Here is a 23,611-nt window from a genome sequence, read left to right as displayed (position 1 = left end):
CCTTTAAGGTTGCATCTGTCTCATTTCCAGTTAGTGATTACTATGATTGTATATGGCCCATAGACTTTTCTGGAACCTCTTTTGAGATTCACTGCTCTGGCCAAGTATTTATTATTAACCAAACATCCACCATGGAAAACTCTAAAAATATTTAAATGAGGTTAAAAATAATCAAGGCACCATGAACTTTCTTCCAAATTCAGATTCTCTTGTTTATTTGCATACAGACAGCATCCTCTATTGGTGCCAGTAGACACTCCCATACACTTCCCCCTTTCATGTCACACACTGTGCTGCAGTAGCCTGCTTGGTTTCTCTTCGGTCGCTGCCTGATTATGATGCCCCTCTGATACGTATGGATTCCAGGTCATTAGCCAAAGCAGCTTCTCAGCACCATAGTTCCTTAGCCTTGAAATGGAAAATCGCTTCTCCTAGCAAAAAAAGCATCTTGCCTGAAGCTCTCCCAGAGTTTTGTTGTAAAGATCAGCTTACGAGGAGCTCCTGTCCAAGTGCCCTCAACTAAGCAGTGGGATGGTACACTAACCCAGGTCCAAGCTGCTTGCTCTCAATGACAGTAACACTAAATTCGCAGCCATCACCATAAGATGGAGAATTTATCACTAATGTGAAAAACTTTCATTTCTGAAAATGTCACCACTAAGTATTTCTAATTATGTATATATAATTATATATATGGATTGAGCATTACTGACCTGAAAACCTGAAATCCCAAACGCTCCAAAATACAAAACTTATGATCGCTGGTATGATTCTCAAAAAGTTTTGGCCTTTTGAACATTTCCGATCAGGGATGTTCAACGGGTAAATTCCCAGCAGCTATCCCAAAATCTAAGAAAATCTGAAATACAGTACTTCTCATTCCAAGCATTTTAGATAAAGGCACTCAATCTGTGTGTAATTATATATATTTCAATATATATTTTTCCTTGGTTGAGAATTCATATAAATTTGTATAATACTAATTATTGCCATTAATAAATACTAGTCTTTCAAAAGGAACCTTTTTCACTTTCTTACATTTGACCTGGACTTTTTTAGACCAACTTGCAGCTTCCCATTCTTAAAGATATAACATAATCAAAAATAAACTTCAACATGACATTTTGCTATTAGCAAGAAGAAAAATATGTATGGAAATGAAGGTAAACAGCCTTCAAAGTTAACACAGTCTACATAAAAGAAAATCGTAAACATTTTATAAAATATGCCGGTATTTCTTCCCGACTTACTATACCATTTTTGTGAAAGGTGATCCTTAGCTTTATTGAATGTTATAATCACCATTTCTTTAATTTTAAAATCCTAGCTTCACTGATAATTCAGTTTGCTGCCCTGTTGCAGTCTCCAGTAAGTGAGGTTTCACCATTGTGTTCTTGTAATTTTGCTTTATCTTGCAGACCAGTTTCCTAACTCGTCTCAGAATGGATCATGCAGACAAGTACAGTATCCTCTGACAGATCTGTCCCCCATCCTAAATAGTGGAGACTCTGATATATCTAGTCCATTACTGCAAAATATGGTCCACATTGACCTCAGTGCTCTAAATCCAGAGCTGGTCCAAGCGGTCCAGCATGTAGTGATTGGGCCCAGCAGCCTGATTGTGCATTTCAATGAAGTCATAGGAAGAGGTAAGTATTTCCACTCAGCTTTGTGTTAAATACGGTTTTCCAGTAAGCATTTTATCTTCTGCCTTTGCAGATTAGGAATTTAGACAATGGTGAGAGCAACTGACAGAGCACTAAGAATGAATGTACTTGATTTCTGGTCTGCAAAACTGCAACCCTGAAGATCAGATCCAGGGAACCTGTCCCTGTGCAGGCAGGAAATTGGATAACTTCCCAAATATATATTAGGAATAAGAACACTTCTTCATCTTTCTCAGACTAGCAACTGTAGTTTCTTGGACCATGCCATTGACTTCCTTTATAAAATCATTCCTTTGAGTTCCAAAATTTTCACTTATATCTCTCTCCAGCCATTCTTTACCTTGAGAACAGTGACAAACTCCATGACGTCCTGGTTTATAGCAGCTTATACACTGCTGGACACCATCAGAAGACAAGAAATTTATAGCATTCACCTCAATCTGAAGCAACATACATCATCTCCACAACACACTCCAATGTCTTTATAGAGAGAGGAATGAGTATTTGTACTAAGCTAGCCAGAGGAGCAGTAACAGTAATATAAACAGTATCCAAAGAAATATTTAGCAGGAAAAGAAAACAACCAGAAGCCAGGAAGTGAACTCCAATCTTTTTATTCTGAAATGCTTTTACTTTTAATACTGAATGACCTAAGATCTCTTTCATTCTGTATGTACTACAAGAGGTTGTACAGGCATCTGCCACTGTAATGCAGGAAAAACTAATGGGATTGTTTGCCTTACGTGAACACGAGGCCTTCTCATTCTCCTATGGTAGTATCCATACATTTCTGCATCACACACACCAGAGTTTAATTCTGAGTATGCTGCCACTCCCTGAGAGCGGGTCATTGTTCACAAATATGTTTCCATGTCTTACATCACAGTAGTAAATAGTTCCGTTATCAGCCTATAAATCTGAGTAATTGCACCAGTTTTAGAGTGTGTAGCCTCACTAATTAGGCTCTATTTCTACCCATTGTAAAATTAGAGGGTTTTTAATTATGAAAGGTACTAAAGTGGCAATTATTTCTCTGTTGAAGAAATAATTATCAACAGTCTATAAATATTAACTGCTATTTGTTTACATGTTTTTCTCTAGGAAAATATAATCAACTCATGAGCCTTGATTTTACTTTATTCCTCTGTGTGTTATAAGGGGGGACCCTAATGCCTGACACTCACAGACTAGACACTCAGGACATCTTGGCTGGATAGATGAATTAATTAATGAGTGACTTACACAGCTAGCAGACTTTTGTCACCTCAGAGAAAAATTACTGCCCCTGGATGAAAGGCTGCCATTGGGGAAATGATGTGGTTAAAGCTAGAAGGAAATGCATGCAATGAGTCACAGTGAATTTGCTTCATTTGGGCAACTGCCTTTCAATTTCTGCCAATCTGGCTTACATGTTAACCAGTGACTAATGGGGGAAATCCTTATTCTATAATACTACTCTTCTTATTAATGGTAACATTATTATTCATTTTCGTTTACTGGAATATAGGAAGCTTACTTTATTATACTTCTTCATGTGGACAAAACTACATTTTCAAATTTGATCCTTAAAAATAATAAATTTCTTTTATGCAGATTAATTCCTGTTTTCAGTGGTTCAGCTATCATTGAATATTTTATTGTATTAACCTTTAATAACAGTCATATCAATTTCTTCTCAGCCTTTTGGCTAAGATCAAGCGTAATAACAGTCATATCACCTATGGTTTTTACCATATATAAATAATAATATTGCCTATATCCTAGAGAGAAATATATTACATTTACATATGTACACAAACACACATACTGTACATATAATGGTATTGTCACAGTATCAAAACAGTGTACATTTTTTAGTATATGTGCTGCCGAAGCAAGCACTAAAACAGTGTACTTTTTGCCATATGGAAAAAAAGACATGGAGATCAGGAAGGCCTTAATAAGTAACTACTGCATAATTAAATATTATATAGTTCTAACCCAGTTTTCTCTTTCATATAGGACATTTTGGTTGTGTATATCATGGGACTTTGTTGGACAGTGATAGCAAGAAAATCCACTGTGCTGTGAAATCCTTGAATAGTAAGTTACTTACTATTATGTTGCTTCACAGTGGAGGATAATTTTGTGGTTTGCAAACTAATAAAAAGCTTTTAACAAAATGTTGATTTACACTGTCCCTTGTGGAAAAAAATCAGCTACTGTTCAAATTATGGATCTAAATCTGAAATTTGTTTGATCTAAAGAAACTCTTATTGGTCTAGATTCTTATCAAAGTATTCCCTCTGAAATTATCCCTCGGAGCCCTCTTTAGTAAGGATGTAGGAGAAATGAAGTTCTTGGATGAACTGAGTATCATTTAGCTATATTGGGCTTATAATATTTGTTTTACAAATGACATTTATGGAAACTATTGGAAGCATGTTGGCACATACAATAGTAATGACTCATTTTACCCAGAGGCATTATTGTAATTATTTTTCAACCACAACTTCCATTAAAAAAGATTAAAAAATGAAATAATTCAAACAGGAGAGAAATATGCTGGCAGAAAATTGAAATATTGTAAGTCTGGTAATACCTCATTTATCCACATGTTTGGGGAATGAGTTAGTCCATATAATTGAACTTCCTAAAGGAGTGAAACTTGCCCTCTTTTACTTCTGGAACATTTCTTACATTTTTGGCTATTATTTAGAAAATCTTTTCAAGATGAAACCCATACTCTAAGAAACAGAGAATGTTTCTGCATATAAACTAAATCTTGATTAATAACCCGGAAGCATAATTATAGCCATAAATTACTAGATCATACAACTCAATGTATTCCACGTAGTGAGGTATTCCTGGCTCCACCTTTGATTACAGAACTCCCAAGTTTCCTTTTTCTATTCTCATATCTAATTTTGTTTTTCTTTATTAATATGTATTTGTGATACATGATAAACACATTCATTGCAGAGGATTAGTACACATACACATCTCATTTTAATCCTTTTTACTTCCCCTTTCCTCTCTCCCATGTCATCCCTCCCTTCCCCAGATTCCTTTCTCATTTCCACAAAGTTGATCTCCCAGTTTCCCATCATCTTTTATTTTGCTCTTTCAATTATTTACACTTTGAGTTTCTCATACAAGAGAAACCATGCAATAGTTAGCCTTCTGTGTCTAATTTATTTCACTAGCCTTATAGTCTAAAGATGCATCCATTTTCTTACCAATAACTCACATTCATGGCTTCTTTATGGCTGACTAGTACTCCATTATGTTTATACAACATTTTCTTTATGATTCATCAGGTGATGAGAATATAGGTTACTTTCAAGATTTAGCTATTTTGAGTTGTTCTGTAACAAACATGGATAACTGTAATATGATGCCTTTAACTATTTCAGGAAGATACTCAGGAGAGTAACTGGGTCCAGTGGAATTTTTAGTTTTTGTTTTTTGAGGAATCTCCATATTGATTTTCATAGTACTTGTACTAGGTTGCATTCCTATCAATAATGTTTGTGCCTATATTTTTAGCAGCCTGAAAAATGTTAGCCAGCCATAGTACAGATTTATGTTAGAATTAATGAGCTTTAAATGTACAGTGGAAGGTTTGTCTAAAAGATATGCTCTACTGCCAGAACTATTTCATTCTCTTTTGATATAAATCTCCATGCTGAGCACCATTCTATATGGTTAGTTTTGTTGGAAGTCTGGTCACAAAATAATTAAAGGACAGTGTATATGAAACATAACAGCAAACTGTGATGGACTAAATATGATTGTCAATAAATTTGCCTCACGTGACAGTTGTACTCCAAACAGTCCTAATATCAAGAAGTCTTTCTCTGTTGTTGGTGTATGTTGATTCCTATTCAGTCCATAGTGACTTTGGGTATCTTTGCCAGGTCTCAGAATGTATCACATTTGTAAAAGAATACCAACACCATCATGAACACCAAACAGATTCTAGTAAAATTAATAAATTAATGTTGTTAACTCTTCATTAATGCTAACGAGTATCAAGCCCTCAGTACGTCTCTCTGGAAGTGATTAGAAACTACTGCACCAAAAAATTGCTACTCACGTACCATAAGATGATTGGTCTTCCAATTCTCCTAGCCCATGAACCAGTCAGCTATGTCCCACCATCTGTTTCTTTAAAGTTTATTGAGTCACAGCCTCTTATTGTCTGTGTATAGCTTCTTTCACAGTAACAGAGTTATGATTCAGTAACAGAGTTAAATATTTTCACAGAGACCATGTGACCTACAAAGCCAAAACATTTACTATCTAACCCATTGTAGAAAATTTGCTTGCCTGTGTCTTAAACAATTACCATAGAATTTCTGTTTGAGACAGACTGAGGGTCTGTTCGATAAACTGGTTACTGAGCTCTGTCTTACAAAAACAGTGCAGGTAGTGACTTGAAGGCACAGTGCAGGGTGACATTGTTGGGGCCCAGAGAACACTGCCTCAAAGTATAGTGCTTGGGCATACCATATACTCTGAACTCTAAAGGACAGTGCAGAGGCCTCAGAAACAAATCACTTCCTGACCTTGTCCTGCATTTCCTGTCCTTCTCTCCTTTTCCCCCCACTAGAATTCCTCTTCCCCAAGGCAGGTAGGTCATAGAAACTATAGCCACTTCCCCCCAAAAAGCCAGCCATAACATCTAAAAATATTTCTCTAACTATCCTCTGTCTTTCTGTTTTGGAGCTGGCCAAAAAGAAATTCTCTGAACTACCTTGTCTGACAGTAACTCAGAAGACCCTTCCTGCAAAAGGAGTCTTGTCCAATATCCAGGAAGAAGGAATGTTGCACAGAAGGCCAAGAAGAATCAGAACACAGGGCCTTGCTGGGTTTCCCTCTCAGTCTGTTTTCATTAGATCACATGTCACCTTTCTACATACCTGTCTATTCTTCATCACATCCAAGCATAAAAGGATCATGTCCCTGCATGATTAGATCTCTGTTTCTGAAGGCTTCCAGGTCTTGATTTTTTTTTGACCCAGCTATTCCCCTTCCAGGTATCTTCCCAAAAGAGTTAAAGTCATTATATTACAGTGATAACATGCATACCCATGTCTATAGCAGCACAATTTATAATAGCTAAATCTTGGAAAGAACCCATATCCCCATCAACAGATGAATGGATAAAGAAAATGTGGTATTTAGACACCATCACATACTACTTAGCTATAAAGAAGGATAATCTTAAGGCATTCAGAGGTAAATGGATGCACCTTGACACCATATATTAAGTGAAATACATCAGACACACAAGCTTAAATATAACATGGTTTTGCTTAAATGAGAAACTCATATAAATAAAGATTAAAATAAAAGATATATAATAGGAAGTAAGGAGATCTTTTTCAAATGGGAACAGAGACAAGAGAAGGAGGATGTGGCAAGGAGAGGAGGAAAAGAGAATGAACAAAAAAATTGAAAGAAAAAATGGAAATAGAGCTTTTGTGACTGGGAATGCCACCAAGAGATGGAGGAGCAGGAAGGAATGGGAGGAGTAGGGAACAAAAAAAGAATTAAGAGATATTATGTACTTGTGCCAACTTCTAAGATAAATGTAATCAGTATGTACTGCAAACATGTATGTACTAATAAAAAAACTGATTAAATAAATCTGTTAGGCTTTTCTGTTGTTTACCTGTCTTCAGTTACAGAAGTTTCGGCTGTGACCTTTGCAATAGGTGAGGAAAAGCGCTCACACCTTTCCACCCGTAGGGCACCATTGCTCAGATGATATTGCAGGAAGAGCACTCTGAGGTGGAGGCCTGTGATTTTACATTTCATTGCTTTTCTTTTGCAAATTGGACAAAGCAGTCCCTGTTCCATAATGAAGTTAATGTCTCCCCCATTGGATTTTTCAGGAATCACTGACATAGGAGAAGTTTCCCAGTTTCTGACCGAGGGAATCATTATGAAAGACTTCAGCCATTCCAATGTTCTCTCTCTCTTGGGCATCTGCCTTCGGAGTGAAGGGTCTCCACTGGTGGTCCTTCCATACATGAAGCATGGAGACCTTCGCAATTTCATTCGAAATGAGACTCATGTAAGTACATTCTCGAGTCAGACATACCTTCAAAAGATGCCTGTGTTGAGTCTTTTACAAAGCTATTAGCAAGAGACATTTGTGTAAAATGTTGGCACCATTCAAATGTACCTTGAAAACTTTTGTCCTGGTGGGATGATGTGATGCCTGGAAGGAAGGGTATCCTGGGACAATAACTCTCACTTGCTCAGCAAATAGCCTTGCTGTACCATCCCAACTGGTCCATTGAAATCATCTTTGATTGTTTTACTATGTGCAAGAAACTAGGGATAGTGAGGCAGAGAAAAGAACAGCCACATGGAGTTTTAACTCCAGGAGACAATAAAGAGTTAATCACAAATGACAATCACTCTCCTACCTCAGGACCTTTTCATTTGCTGCTCTTCTGCCTGGACCTCTCTTCCCTCCAGATAGCCACACATTTCACTCTTTCGCCTCCCTCAGCAATTTGCCCTAATGTCACCTTCAAAATGAGGCTTCCCTAATCTGTTTAAAACTGCAACTGACCAACCCCCATTCTCTTGCCTTCAGTCTGTCTCCTGCTCTTGGTTTTATTTTTCTCCATCACACTTATCATCATCTGATGCACTGGGCCTGGGCTGTCCGGTACTATGACAAAAAGCCACATGTGAACTGTGATGAGTTCAAATTAAAATGTGCTGTAAGTATGGAGTATATCACACATGTTGAATATTTAGTATAACAAAGTAAAATAGCTCATTAGTAATGGTTTATATTGGTTACAGGTTGAAATAATATTTTGGATATGTTGGGTTGATAAATAAATCAAATATACCCTTTTTTACTGTACAGTGTATGTGCCTGCATCTATGTATCCACACATACCATTAGAATGCTCACGAGAGTGGGGATCTTTGTGTATTTTGTTCATTCCTGTAGCTCCACCACTTAAAATGGTTTTTAACACATAGGCTCTCAGTAAATATTTGTTAAATAAATGAACTCAGGGTTACAAAAGAGGATTATAAGCTCTTCCAAGTGGGACTTCCCTTTGTGACATTTATGCCAGGACCAAAAGGGTGAACAAATGTTGGCCAGGCCAGGGCCAGGGAAGGTGAAGGGAAGGAGGAGTCCCCAGAACTGAATTCACCGATGGTTTCAGGTTCCTTCTTGGTTCCCTTAGTCCAGATCACTGTGGAAGTCAATGGAATAGCATTAGTCTTGATCAAAGCACCTTTATAAACATGATGTCAAGTTCTCAGAGAAAATAAGCTCAAGGATATTAAAAAAATAAGTTATGTTCAACCAAAAGAATAAAACAAGTCCCTCACCATGAATTTTCACAGATAATGTACATTACCTTGCACAGTGCACAGCGGCTCTGATGGACCCCGCTTTAAGTCATTACCCTGATGAGTTGATCTGCTCAGATGTGCTATCTTCTCTAAAGTATTGTTCCCCAGGGTTAAAGCACGAGAGATGCTCTATTGTCCAGTAGAAAATAGTACTCTGGCCTTTTATAACCCGAGGAGTCCATACTAATGACATCCACTAACACGGATATGTCTTCAAAAGCTGGAAACACAAAGATGCTGGCCTCTCAGCACACTGTGCATTAGGAGGGCTGCAGCCCCTAGTGCTGAGTCCCCTCTGGCAGCACCTTCTGCTCACCAACTCCACAGTGGTTGTTGAGGAAAAGATACCCTCTTCCTGATGGTCAGGCCTTAGGGCTGTCAGCCACAACGTCATCTTTATTGAAAGTGTCCATCCAATTCTATGGATGGGGTTTATAGTTATTGGGCTGTCCTAGTCTCTGTGCTAGCCCAGAACTTCAGGAGTCATGAGCTGTTCATGAGCAGAGTTCCAGGAGGAGGACTTCTCCTTGATTGATTTCACTACAGTACAGCTTTCCTGGTCAACAGATTGGGATAAAATCCTAACTGTACCATTTACACCTGAGTGGTTTGGAGTGATTTACTTCTCTCTGAGTCTCCTGTGTGTGTTTCTGATGCTTTGACATCTGGAGTCTGCTAACCCTGAAGGGTCTGCTGCTCCCAGGGCTAATTCCTAGAGATCCTAAACAGCTTGCCTTCAGAATGCACCTTTCATATGCAAACCAACCACCTTAGCACCCACACTCCCCTGGCCACTGTGCACCCACCTTAATCATTCCACAGCCAGGCAACAGGGAGAGCCCTACACCCCACAGCTCACAGAAAGTAGCCAAAGTAGCCAAACCTAAACCTGTTTGCCCTGCCTCACCTTTCCTTCCTATGGAAATTCCAATGGCTTCCTCCCTCCTGCCTCTCCTGTTCCCTCTGCCTTCTGACTGTCTCCTGTGCTTTCCCATGTGACCCTGCATGACATGGCATTCCCCCTCCTCTTGGAAACTGTGAGTACCTAACCGTCTTCAGTGGCAGTTGTTTCCTGATCTGTTGGCCTCATCATATCCAAAGAATAATAAGACCTTGGAGCTGGGGTGTAGCTCAGTGGTAGACCACTTGCCTAACTTGCATGAGGCCCTAGGTTCTGCAGGGTAGGGGGCATGAAAATCTACATTTTTAAAACACTTCCATTTTTCAGATGGAATATGGAGGCTGTAACACCTGCTTTATAGACACATATGTAAGAATTAGCCATCGTTCATAAAATCATCTAGCCTAGTCCTTTACTTACAATGGATATTTAACAAGTAGTTATTGCTATCAGCGGGGGACTAGTTATTATTTGAGACGAGATGATTTTTTTAAACATTTCGGGGTTCTGAGATCAGAGTTAGAACAGTGGGTTTTAAGCAGCTTAGTTTATACTTTTCCAACTCTCTTTGTTTGCAGAACCCGACTGTAAAAGATCTTATAGGCTTTGGTCTTCAAGTAGCCAAGGGCATGAAATATCTTGCAAGCAAAAAGTTTGTCCACAGAGACTTGGCTGCAAGAAACTGTATGTAAGTATGAGAATCTGTGTGCCCACAACTCACATTAATTGACAAGCGTTTGTTTCCCACTGCTGAAGCCAGGATGTTTTCTTTTCTTATGCAAAAATCCTTTATTTCCTTTACTGTTTTAAATGGATGTGTAAGCCCTGGGCATGTAGGCTGGCTTTTAGCCTTTATCAAACAGAATTTAAAAGGTTGCTCTTTAGGGGGTCTTAAACAGCTGTTGTGTACTTTTGTGTTTCTTGGTCCTTCCCACCAGCAGCCCCCAGTGTTGTGGTTTCACACTGCATTAGTGTTTGGAAGGAAGAATTTGATCTTCAGCATTTTATAGTGGAAAGGAGAGGGCTGGTAACACAGATACCAATATAATGTAACTTCCCAAGAGTCCATTTGAAGTCAGCCTGCAGAAGCCCTACCAAACATGGTTATCTGGGAATGAATATACAAAGAACTTTTATTTGTGTCTGGCTCCTTGGCTGTATAACACAACAGTCAACAGTTTGTAATTCAGAGCTTTCCCTGACCAACACAGATTCATGATTTATGACATGTGTGAATGGAAGAACTGTGCTATTAATTTTCTACCTTGGTTTTGGTCGGTGTAACACCATAAAAGCCACTTAAGCACAGAATACATAGCCCAGGTAACAGAACCTCATTGTTTTCTGAGATGCTTTGCTGTGTAACCTGTTTCTCTGTTACCTCAGTGGTGGGATATGGGTTTTATGTCCTGACCTACCCTGTTTGAAAATAAAAACTAAAACAATAGTCCCGTGTCATGTCTCTCCCATGAAACTGCATATTGACAAGTAAATACTGGTGACTGCAGTGGGTAGTCGGTTGACATGCTGTATTTAGCAACCAAGGAAAGCTGAGAGGGAGCCAGCTTTACTTCTTCTCCAGATCTACATTAAAGCAAAAATGACGTTTGTATGCCATATCACTCAGATCTCACTCCTTAGCCTGTTGAATTAGTAATGTAAATGTCAAGCACTTTTACTCAAGAATTCTGTGGTAATTTAGTGTTAGTCAATAGGCCAGAGGAAACACTCCCTTCAGAAGTTAGGGATTTCAAATATCGGTGCCACTTGTTCTGATCTATAGATATACAACACCATTGTAAATTATTCTATTCCAGTCACCAGTAATAATTTGTGTTCTTTCTGTAGGTTGGATGAAAAATTCACTGTCAAGGTTGCTGACTTTGGTCTTGCCAGAGACATGTATGATAAAGAATACTACAGTGTACACAACAAAACAGGTGCAAAGCTGCCAGTGAAGTGGATGGCTTTAGAAAGTCTACAAACTCAGAAGTTTACCACCAAATCAGATGTGGTAATATATTGATTATTTCTTGAATTTCTCTTTTTTATTCATACCTATAATTTCATGGCATTTTGATTTGTAAGAGGATTCAACACCACTCATTCAGTTATCTTTATATATAAGACTGACATTAGTCCTATAGTATATTTTTATAAATCCGCTTGTCTAGTCAGAAACACTTGTAGTATGGAACATGATGCTGGCACCTTATGAGGAAGTGTTGTCTGGGATTACCACTGCCTCTCATAGCCCTTTGGTGCTAAGAATTCCACCTAGAGGCATCTTGAAGCTGGAACTGAGGACATGGTCCTTGCACCTGGCTTGAAAGATGCCCTTCTTTATGTGCAGAGGCCATGTACCTGTCAGAGAACAAGCTTAAAAAGGCATGCCGCTGAGTGTTGAGCATGCACAAGATGCTTAGCTGGCACCCAGCTTTGCTACATCCCCCTCACACCTAATGGAGGTGGTGGGACCTAGAATGGGCCCTAAAGGACAACAGGTTTGGAACTGGGCAGCTGGGTGAATGGAAATATGGGTCCAGATGAGGCAAAAGTACAGGGAAGTATAAATATCTTTAAAATTCTAGGGCTGGGGATTTAGCTCAGTGACACAGCACCTGCCTTGCAAGTGCAAGGTCCTGAGTTTGATCCCCAGTACTGAAAAAAAAAAAATTCTAAGGAAATAGTTCTTAATTAGAGATTTGGAGAGAATGGAGACCACATGGGGAAGCCATGAGAATAAATTGAGAAAAATGTCTTCATACTAGATCATGAAGTTTCTTAAAAACCAAAGCAGAGGGTCTGTCCATGTGAAAACACAAACGTAATCAAATTAGATTGTAGTCTTTATTCATTCTGTAAGACGGCTTGAGAGATGTGGAGGCAGGAAGATGACATGAGAAATATAATGTGAAATAATAGAGAACCAATGACAATGGAAAGGAAGAGGTGGAAGGAAAGGCATTTCAGAGGTAGAATCAACAGTATTTGGCAAGAATTAGTAGAAGTCAAAGATGAGCAAAGTTATAAGCTGGTGCAGCAACAGATATGTGAAAAAGAAGCAAAACCTGGAGTCAGAATAAAAACAAGTTGAGCTCTGAACACAATGAGTTTGAGTTGGGAGTAAGCCTGCCAAATTTATCAGGCACTTGGAAGAGAGGATATGCAACTTTTTTTATTTTGTTTTCAAAAAGATTGCATTAGTCAGCTAATGTGACTAACACTTGTGATATGGAATGCCATGCTGGCATAACAAAACAAAACAAAACAAAAAACTGGGTAGCCTCAACAACAGAAATTTATTTCTAACAGTTCTGGAGGCTAGGAATCCAAGATTGGGGTGCCAGCACGGTCAAGTTCTGTTGAGGCCCTCTTCCTGGTTTATAGATGGCCACCTTCTCACCATGTCCCCATGTGGTCAAGAGAGAATACAGACAAACTTTCCCATATCTCTTCTTATGAAGGTACTTACCCATCACGAGAGCTTCACCCTCATGACCTCATCTAAACCTAATTACCTTTCGAAGGTCTTTAGCTCCAAACTAAATGACATAGCAGAAGTCAAGTCTGGGATGTGCTCTTAAGGGTCCCAAAATAATTACTCGGAAGAATCTGCTATATAAAATGAGGGAGAATTGCAGAGTTGTAGCAGACCCAGGAGAAGAGACTGCCATGAAAGCCAGAGGAAAAAAAATTTCAGGAAGAAATAGGATGGTCAGCAGGCCCACTGCTCTCATTGCACTTCTGGTGCAGGGTCTTGGAAGCTGAGGAACTTCAGTGACTTGAAGGTCTTCGTATCAAGCGTGTTGGATGGAATGGAGACTATACTTGGTCTGCAGGTACAGAAACATTCGATGTTTGAGTCATTGAAGATGACAACTGAGAAATAAAAAAGTGCAAACCCATGATATCAGGAAGTAAGTTAATAATGTTTGGAGAGAAAAGAACTTCAAAAGTGAAAGGGTGACAGCTAATGAGAGATGACAGATAGTTGAGTGCGGTATTGGGAAGTGAGAAGTCATCACTCCCCTCCTGCTGAGTCAGCCAGGGGAAGAGGAGTGGCCCTACCAGTAAGTCAAATACACTGTGATCTTCTAGTGAGACAGTTTCAGATCCTGTAAGGAGGTGGAGGAAACATCAGAGAGTAAATGGAGGTGACTGGCAGATTTTTTTTTCAATAAACAAGCACGTCACAGGTCATCATAGAAGAATGGCACTTCCAAATGTATTTGATGAAAAAAGTTGCAGTCTGTGGTAGAGTTTAGTCCCTGGGATTTTGGTACAGAAAGATTCTGAAAGAGATGATGGAAGTGAGTACTACAGAAGGAAGAAGGGGATGTGTTAGCTCTGGTGGCAGGTAAAGGCAGAAGGTAGAAGGAATCCTGTTCATTCAGACATGATTCCTGATTCCCAGTCTGTCCTTAATTTCGAAGTCGGCTGGGCCTGGTGACACATGCCTTAATCCCAACACTTTGCACATTGAGACAGGAGGACTACAAGTTTGGGACCAGCTTGCACAGCTTAGTGAGACCCTTTCTCAGAATTAAAAAGGGCTGAGCATGAGCTCAGTGTGGAGGCCCTGGGTTCAATTCCCAGTAATACTAAAAACAAAAGGAGATTTGAATAGATATTTTACAGAGATGTTTGAATAGCCAGCTAATAAGCATGTGAAATGAAAACATGCCCACAGGAAGACTTGCATGTGAGCAATCATAGTAGTGTTAGTCATAATAGCCAAAAACAGGAACAGTCCTAATGTCCATAAACTGGTGAATGGACAATCAAAATTTGGTGTATCTGTAAGATAGAATGATGCCATCCCACAACATAAAGGAACTACTGACACATGCTATAGCATGGATAAACCTCACAAACGTGAAAAAAGTCAGACTCAAGTGATTACATGTTGAATGATTCCATTTACATGAAATTTCTAGAAAGCAGTAGAACTACAGACACAGAAAACAAATCAGTGATTGCCTGGGGCTAAGAATGGAAGTGAGGATTTACTACAAAGGGGCATCAAAGAACTTTCTGGAATATCAATCTAAAACTAAATTGCAATGATACATGCAAACTATATATATTTACTAAGCATAAATGTATACACTTTTAAGTGGTAAATTTTATATTCTGTAAGTTGTACAGTAGCAAAGCTGTTTTAAAAACAGAGCCTAATGAAATTTTGGGTGTTTAAGGCCGGAATTGGGATTCTTAACAGACAGGTAGATACACACACACACACACACACACACTCACACACACCACGTCCAGTACCTCCTCAACACACACATATGCACACACTCTGGGGAGCAATGCAATACTCAGATAATTGACTGTAGATATGACAGTGCTGTTTCTCTCTCCCTCTCACTGCAAGACACTGTACTGGCTGGACCTGAGTAATCATGTACAGTGCTGCTTTGGCAAGTGATTACTGACTGCATGGATAACTTTGCACAAAGTTTCACTTCAAAGGCAGCACAGTCTTTTGAATGTTAGCATGGAACATTTTCAAAAGCATATAATGAACCGTATGTACATTGAGACTTACAAGCAAAAATGTGCCTGCTTCTAGATAGGTTTTTTTTCTAGCAAATGCCCAGTGACATTTAGCTAAGCTCGATACTCTTCGGGTACATTCAAACCAAACTGGAAGTTACTAATACCCAACATTGTGTGGTGTTTCACGTTCAGTACGTGACTTCTCAGAAGTCTATATTGACTTCAGTTGTTCAATCCAGATGGCTTTTGTCAGCATTCATGCTACCTCAGCTCTCTGAAGCATTAACATTGTTGACCATCCTTTCTTTCTTGAAATTTGCTCTTCTTTTGGGTTTCTGGGCACTGTACCATCTGATTTTCCTCCTGCTTCCCAGTTGTTTTCTTTATCCTGACAGTTCTCTTCATTCTCTTACCTGCTAACTGAGGCTATCCTCTAGGATGTTTGTCTTCAGGGGTCAAACTCCCTCAACAATTAGAACCATTGGCATCAAGAAGTCACCTTTGACCTCTCTCTCTGGAAGTCATCATCAGCATCACAGATTTGCTATGTTCAAAATCAAAGTCTTTTCCACTAAATTGGAAACTCCTTAGCTCCTGATTTTTACAAGTTATTTAATGCCATCATCATTGTGCATTTTACCTAGCTGTCACCCCGTTTAGTGTACAGTTCTTAAGGTTTCTACAAATGCATGCAATTATGTCACCACCACAATCCAGATGTAAAGCAGTTCTATTATCCAAAACACTTGCTTGTGTCCTTTCATAGTCCACCTCTACCCTGTGCTCACAACCTGGAAATCACTGGTTTGTTTTGTCTCTATAGTTTTTTTTCAGAATGTCATATAAATGGAGTCATACAATACTAGCCTTTTACATCTTTTTCCTTTCACTTCCCATAATGGATTTGAGAGCCACCCATCTTGCCATGTCAGTAGTATGCATTTTAAGTCTACAGTACAGTTATTAGCTGTGTGCATCTTATGCGATAGATCTCTAGAACTTTTTTCTTTTCTTCTTGCAAAACTGAAACTCAATATACAATGACCAGCAATTCTCCTCTTCCTCTTCCTCCACCCTCTGGCAGTCACCATTCTACATTCTGTCTGAGTTGAATGGTAGATACCTCATATAAGGTGCATAATGGAGTATTTCTTTTGTGGCTGACTTGTTTCTCTTAGCATAATGTTGCCAAGGTTTACCCATGCTATAGCACATGACAAAATTTCCTTGTTATTAAAGGCTAATATTGTATTGTATGTATAAACCAAATTTTCTTTATCCACTCTTCTGATAATGGGCATTTAGGTTTCTTCCACCTGTTATCTATTGTGAGTAGTACTGCACTGAACATGGATGTGCACATTCTTTGAGATATTCTGTTTTCAATTTTTTTGTATATCTACTCAGAAAAGAGATTGCTGGATGCCATGGTAGTTCTATTTTCAGCTTTTTGGAGGAACTGCAATACTGTTTTCCTTAATGGATTAATTCATTTCCTTTTTTTTTTTTTGAGTATTCCATTGTATAAATATACTACATTTACTTTATTCATTCACCAGTTGAAGGATAACTGGGTTCTTTCCATTTTTAAGCAACTACTTCTCATAATTATAACTGCTGAGACATTTGCTTAAAAGTTTTGTGTAAACATGTTTTTTATTCCTTTGGGTAAATACTTAAGATTTTGAGGTTGTAAAATAAGTGTATGTTCAACTTTATGAGAAACTGGCAAGTTTTCAAAGTGGCTGTATCATCTTAATGTCCCTATAGTAATACGCTAGAGCCTCAGTCATTTGACATCCTCATCAGCTCTTGGCATTGTCAGCTTTTGGTGGTTTTAGCTGTGCTAATAGATTGTGGTGGTATCTCACTTTCTTTTTAATTTTTATTTCCCTAAAGACTAATGATGTTAAGCACCTTTTTATGTGCTTATTTGCCATCCTTATATCTTCTTTGTGAAGTGTGTACTAAGACCATTTGCCTTCTTTTGTTGTTAAATTTTACAATTAATTTTAATGGATGGTTTTGCTAGTATTTTCTTAAATTATGAGCAATTAATTAACTATCTAGATACAGTTCTGTCTTGTCAGACGAGTTTTGCAAATATATCAATCTAGCCCATCACAATGTTTTTCCTGGAAGCTTCCTCCCTCTAGCAGCTCCTATTCATGAGTCTTCCAACTCTCTCCACTGATACTCAATTATTGCCCCAGTCCTAATTCCTCAGGGATTTACCCAACTCTGCTCCCCTTTTTAGTAAATTTGTCCTAGACAAACCTATACATATCCTAAGGCTGTCTGTTAGGGGGTGGGCCTTGATCACAGTGCTGTTCAACCTGTCATCCGCAAAAGAAGTTATGTTACAAGGGTGTAACCAACCGATTGAAATCCGTGATAAGGATTAAATAAGATAACGGTTTATAAAGGATATGATGTCCTCATATCCTTCAACACATGACAAATACTTTCTTCCACCTCCCTAATTTAGCAGTAAAGCTCCACAGGCTTCCATGTTGCCAGTACGCTGTCACACTCTCTGCCTGTAATTCAAAAATACCCTAATTCGTCTCCATAATGTGAACCAGTTTTTCCTTTTTGTCTTAAGCATGATGTTCACAGATGCAGTCTCCAGCAGCACAATTCTGTCATGTCCCATCAATTTCAGTTTAGCCCAGTTTCAACGTTTGGAAAACTCCACCAAGAGGTTCCATTTCAACCTTACTTACCTGTAGATCCCTCACATATTCCACACGTGAGCAGCAGACCTCCGGTACTTGTGGTTCAAGGAAAATACATATGTGCCCTAGGCCCACTTCCTCCATCTGGAATGCTTTCTGTCCTCATGCTTCACATACCTATAAAACAAATTTTCCCTGTTCCTCGGGACCTGCTTTCCTGTCATTCTTCCTGAACCCTTTCTTAGTAAGCCACTGTTATCTCTGACTTTTCACATTTCCACCTCTTTTATTTTATTGATCTATATTGTAGTTATTATCTTATTGTTCTGTGTGAAAGTTATCTACACAATTCTCTTAACCTTGTTTAATCATCCCTGGGACCTGTCTGGTAATTTGGATAGTAACTTATTATACATGATCAAAGATAAATAGATACCTGTTAAGTTGATTTAAATTTTAATGCAAATTCTGGAACTTGAAAGTTAACACAATAAAGTTAACAGAATGGCCTGTAAGACTTTTAGGCTATGAAAAATTCCATTTTGAAAGGCCAAATTAGATAGTCATTTGGGTCAAGACATTCAGTGGCCTTAAAGGGCTCATGCACTTGGGCAAAGGGAAAGAGCCAATAATGTGTCAGCAACAACCATATTTACCTCGTTCTTTCTTTCCATCTCAGTGTTCAAAGGCATGCATTATTCTCCTTCTTGCTGAGTATTTTAAGTTACATTTGCATCTCGTTTTATGTTTTCCTAGTCCACCTATCTGATCTGGACTCTCTTTCCTCTCCAAGTTTCATTATTTTCAGAGGTTCATGTCTTCCCCCATATGCTTCTTAGCCTGAGAGTGACTGGGAAGGTGTCACCCAGCAAGAATTGACTTCCCATGTTCTCTGCCTGGGTGACTTGTACATGCTAACTCTCCTTGCGTCCTGCTGTCTTTGGCATATGTTCAGGGGGAGATGATATGTATGATCTGATCTATTCTAAGCAATGCTTTAAATCAGGAGACTGCATATTTAGTGAAGTTCAGTAGAACCAGCAAGACCCAAGGGTCAAGAATTCTTAAATATTTATTCCAATGTGAATTCAGATATACTGAGGAATTTTAGCAAGTCACTTAACCTCTACATCTTTGTGATCCTCTGTTAAAGTACTGACACAGCTGTTTTATATTAGTCTAATAATTTAACATTTTCAAATTACAGTTTAATTGAAATGACTTTTCACTGTGGAACTTTGCTCCCCAGCAGTTTTATTATTTCTGATATTTAATATAAAATTTCCCTACTGACATAAACATTTAGATGTGGTTATGTTTCTTTAAAAGTGTTTACATTCATTTTGAAATCCCAAAAATTTAAACTCTGGAAGGCTTTATCTTGCTCTTTTACTAATAGTTAAAATTATAGGGAAGATACTGAAAGAGAGAGGGATAGAAACATATTGGGGCTTTGATCCTTCAAGAGAGAGCTTAGAAAATATACTCTGCAAACTGCAGATGAAGTTTTAATCATCGTGTAACCTCAGATATTCTTCTTGAAAACTACATTTACTTGTAATCTAAACAATATCTGATTCTGTTTTAAATAGGTCATGAAATGTATAGCTTAATAATCACCTTTAAGAAAATTTTCACCCAAACAGCAATAGTATTGAATATGTTAAGCCAAATTTAATTACCAGGACCTACTGATTTCCTCTCACATGTGTGTGGTCACACTTCTCTCACCGTGGTTCTCCTTTTTCTTGTTTACTAGTGGTCCTTTGGTGTGCTTCTGTGGGAGCTGATGACAAGAGGAGCCCCCCCTTATCCTGATGTGAACACTTTTGATATCACAGTTTACTTGTTGCAAGGCAGAAGGCTCTTACAACCAGAATACTGCCCAGATCCCTTGTAAGTAGGAATCCCCACAGGATCTTCTGGTCTTTCATGTTCATTTCTTTGTCAGAAGTATTTGCATTCAGGGAACCTCTCATACCATTTCTTTCTGAAACAGGTACGAAGTGATGCTAAAATGCTGGCACCCCAAAGCTGAAATGCGCCCATCCTTTTCTGAGCTCGTCTCCAGGATATCAGCCATCTTTTCCACTTTCATTGGGGAGCACTACGTCCATGTAAATGCTACTTACGTCAATGTAAAATGTGTTGCTCCGTATCCTTCTCTGTTGTCCTCACAAGAAAACATTGATGGTAACATGGACACGTGATGATGGGAACCCCACCTGTCCTTTCTGAGAAACATCGTAGTACTAGCCCAAACAACAATCCACCTTTCTACAAAAGTTTTCACTGCCTGGCTTCCAAAAGGCCATTAGATACCTTTTGGTTGTCAAAATTACACCAGTACTGGACTTTGTACTGTTATTTAAATTGCTGGATTCTAAGGAATTTGTCCTCTGACAAAACATGAGAACCAGAGGCTTGTTTCCACAGGCCAGTGACCATGGACAACCCTGCAGCCATGACAACACTCCTGTAACATTGGAGTCCAAAACCAGAATTCTGGGTTGAAAGTTTTAAAAATCAGAGTCCCGCTTGACTTCATATGAGGAACTGATGCAGTGAATTTTGACGGCTCCTTAATCACAGAAAATTCCAAAGAGATGGTCTTGTCCAGGACAGGCATGGCAGCCCCAGGCCCAGGCCACTCATTCAGAATTTCAGTGTTTTCAGAGAGCTTTTATGTGCTATGTTGGTCACAAACATTTTTCATTACTGATGTCGTCATTTGCCCATAGGCAAACATTCCCTTTTAAATTGTCATATACACATTCCTTTGGTTGGAAAGTATCCATAGGTGATGCAGTCAAGTTTCAAAATAGCATGCACACAAGATGTGTTTACAAATTAACCGGGATATTTATATGTTGTAGGTAGAGGATGTTAAGAAATTTTCATAAAATAGCTTAGTAACAATGAAATATTTAGTTGTCATTGAAAAACCAACTGTTTGAGAATGATACTGTTCTGATGTTATGAATGTGGACATTTAGAAATTTTATCTGTATTTTTATGATAGTTCTGAAGATAGACAAGTAATTTGTGATGACAAATTTTTTAAAGATAAGTCGGTATGTTTTTAAAGCAGAATACAATTGACTAAGAAGTTCATTGGTTCCAATCATGGCTAGTATGTAGAACAAAGAGATTAATGGACTGGAAATATTAACCTCTTTCTCAGGTGACAGCTTCCCACTTCACAAACTATTGGGAAAAAGGACTTCTGGGGAGTCCAGTTTCACGTTATGACTTGTTTTCTGTTCAGCAAAATACATTCTAGAAACCAGTAAAAAAATAAACAAGGCAATTGAAAATCCTGGCTATTTCACTTGGATGAATAGTTATTGTGGGCAGGACTTTTGTGATGTTTTGTGCTATAGAATTTGTGCTGACTACTGTATAGTGCATTGGCATAGGTTACTCTAGCTGGTTTTGTCGATGTGAACATTGAAAGTATTATATTTTTATAAAAATGTTTATTTTTAATGATACACGAAAAATTTTGTTAGGCCACAAAAATACTGCACTGTGAACATTTCAGAAAAGGTATGTCAGACTCGGATTCATAACAGCATGATTGTAAATGGCTGTAAATAGTGATAAGGAAGCATACTGATTGCCAGTACACCCCACCCTCATTACATCAGCAGGACTTGAAGCCAAAGGTTCATAGAGCAAGCTACAACAAGGGTGTGTTACACTGAAACCCAATAGTTGAGTTTGGCTGCAGTTTCAGGAAAATAATTGCAACTGAAAGCCCTTTGACAATGGTAAGACTTGCCAGAAGACAAGAGGAATTGTGCTATGAAGATACTTTGATTCAGACAGTACTACTTCATTAATGTGAAGAGTAATAGTAATTCACAAAGTACTGTAAGTGATGAATGACCAAAAACAATCTGCTGTGCAGAGAGGTAACACTCTGTATAAGGTCAAGACAATGAATGTTAGCAAGACAAAGAGCTTGTGGAAACAACCCACCAACAGGACTGCACACCTGTATATACATGCTTGAGAAAGCTGCAATGTGAAAATCGTGTTTGCTATTTATGAAATTGTCCTTAGGTTAATGTGCCTGAAAACATTGTGGGAATAAGTGATTCTTCTGAAAATTAGATACTTGTCACTGCCTATACTTGCAGTTCAGCTGAATGGTACTTTGTATGTTCATAGTTGTTGTTCTGATAAATCATACAGTTAAAATAAAGTGATGTAACATCTTGTATACCGAGAGCGGTTTATTACTAGTCATGCTTGATTACCTACTTCATTTACATAATGACAAAGGAAGCCTGGAGATTGATTTCACCTGGCTGCATTGAGCTCATCCATAGATGAGAGGCTTAGTCAAGCTAATGCATGGACTGCAGCTAAAGGAACTTGGCTCCCTGAATTCTTCAGAGTCTCTGTCTTTCTAAGAGTGGTTTCACTGAGTTGCAGAATTACCTGCAATGTTCTGACAATATTTCAACTGCTACAGCACCTGGTTCCTATTTTAGCATAGTGCTGTTCTCCAGTAAGATGTGACAGAAGCAAAAGATGAGAGTGGTGCAGAAGATAGGACAGTGATGCTTGCAGCAAAAGATATGACAATGGTGTTGTAAGCCCACTGTGGCCACAGAGGTGGATACTGGGAGCGGGGGATGGAAAGAGGTGGCTTTCTTGCCTCCTCAAAGCTGTCGTTTCCATCAACACTCATGTTCACCCTTCTGAGCCCTCAGATACCAGAGGAACAACTTTCAGGTTATCTCTACATTTAAATGGTAAAGAAAATAAAGGTGATATTTGAGCCATCTAAGAATTATATAGCACTGTGGGGAAATCTGATTTTTAAATGATGCCTACAAAAATACAGTAGGGGCTGATATACTGGTAGTTCTATCTCTGTACCCAACCACACTCCTTCCCAGATAACAGATGCATTTACATAGAAAGTTCAATCACTCTGTGCCTCATAAAGATAAGAACCTGCCATCTTTATATCCCTAGTATCTAACATGTGGCAAGTTCTCAAATAATTGCAAAACTTCATTAGCAGTCTCAAACCCTCAATCATTTTAAACCGCCATGGAAAAGGTTATTGCCAATATAATAGCAGGCACTGACCCAGGGCAGGGAATTGGGAACCTCCTGGGAAAAGAGGAATAAAAAGATATTCTTCTGCAAAATTTTGCTTGATGTTTTGAATTTTTAATTGCCTGTGGAAATTAATTTTTCACTTTCTGATGCAGACATATTTTTACTTTCTGGTCTACGGGACAGATTTCATCTTAAAGAAATAAGAGACATGATATAAAACTTATAAAAATACATGTTTGAATGCTGAAATCTTGCATTGTTGATCATGCTGTGTATACATTCTCATCCATCCTGATGACACACAAGTAGTTATACAGACACAATTCATTCTTGGGACAATCTCAGGACATTGAAAGATATGCAAGTATTACTCTCAAAGGAAGAAACACTTATTG

General features: G+C 38.5%; 1 protein-coding gene across 2 annotated transcripts in view; it reads left to right on the top strand.

Annotated features, from left to right (window-relative positions):
- Positions 1-22,362, top strand: part of Met (MET proto-oncogene, receptor tyrosine kinase) — a 134,153-nt gene extending 111,791 nt beyond the window's left edge. For both annotated transcript variants that reach the window (XM_004865263.3, XM_021244778.2), the window contains 7 exons: positions 1,419-1,649; positions 3,669-3,749; positions 7,550-7,731; positions 10,527-10,636; positions 11,797-11,962; positions 19,894-20,030; positions 20,134-22,362. In XM_004865263.3, the coding sequence (XP_004865320.1) occupies positions 1,419-1,649; positions 3,669-3,749; positions 7,550-7,731; positions 10,527-10,636; positions 11,797-11,962; positions 19,894-20,030; positions 20,134-20,344 (1,118 nt within the window). In that variant the 3' untranslated portion in view covers positions 20,345-22,362. The remainder of the gene's footprint in view (positions 1-1,418; positions 1,650-3,668; positions 3,750-7,549; positions 7,732-10,526; positions 10,637-11,796; positions 11,963-19,893; positions 20,031-20,133) is intronic.
- The last annotated feature ends 1,249 nt before the right edge of the window (positions 22,363-23,611 follow it).

The sequence above is a fragment of the Heterocephalus glaber genome, unplaced genomic scaffold (assembly GCF_053883595.1).
Source record: "Heterocephalus glaber isolate CG9 unplaced genomic scaffold, H.glaber_assembly_v1.0 deba00000546, whole genome shotgun sequence".
Lineage (NCBI taxonomy): Eukaryota > Metazoa > Chordata > Mammalia > Rodentia > Bathyergidae > Heterocephalus > Heterocephalus glaber.
Note: the sequence above shows the minus strand (reverse complement) of the source record. Positions and strands in the feature narration are given on the sequence as shown.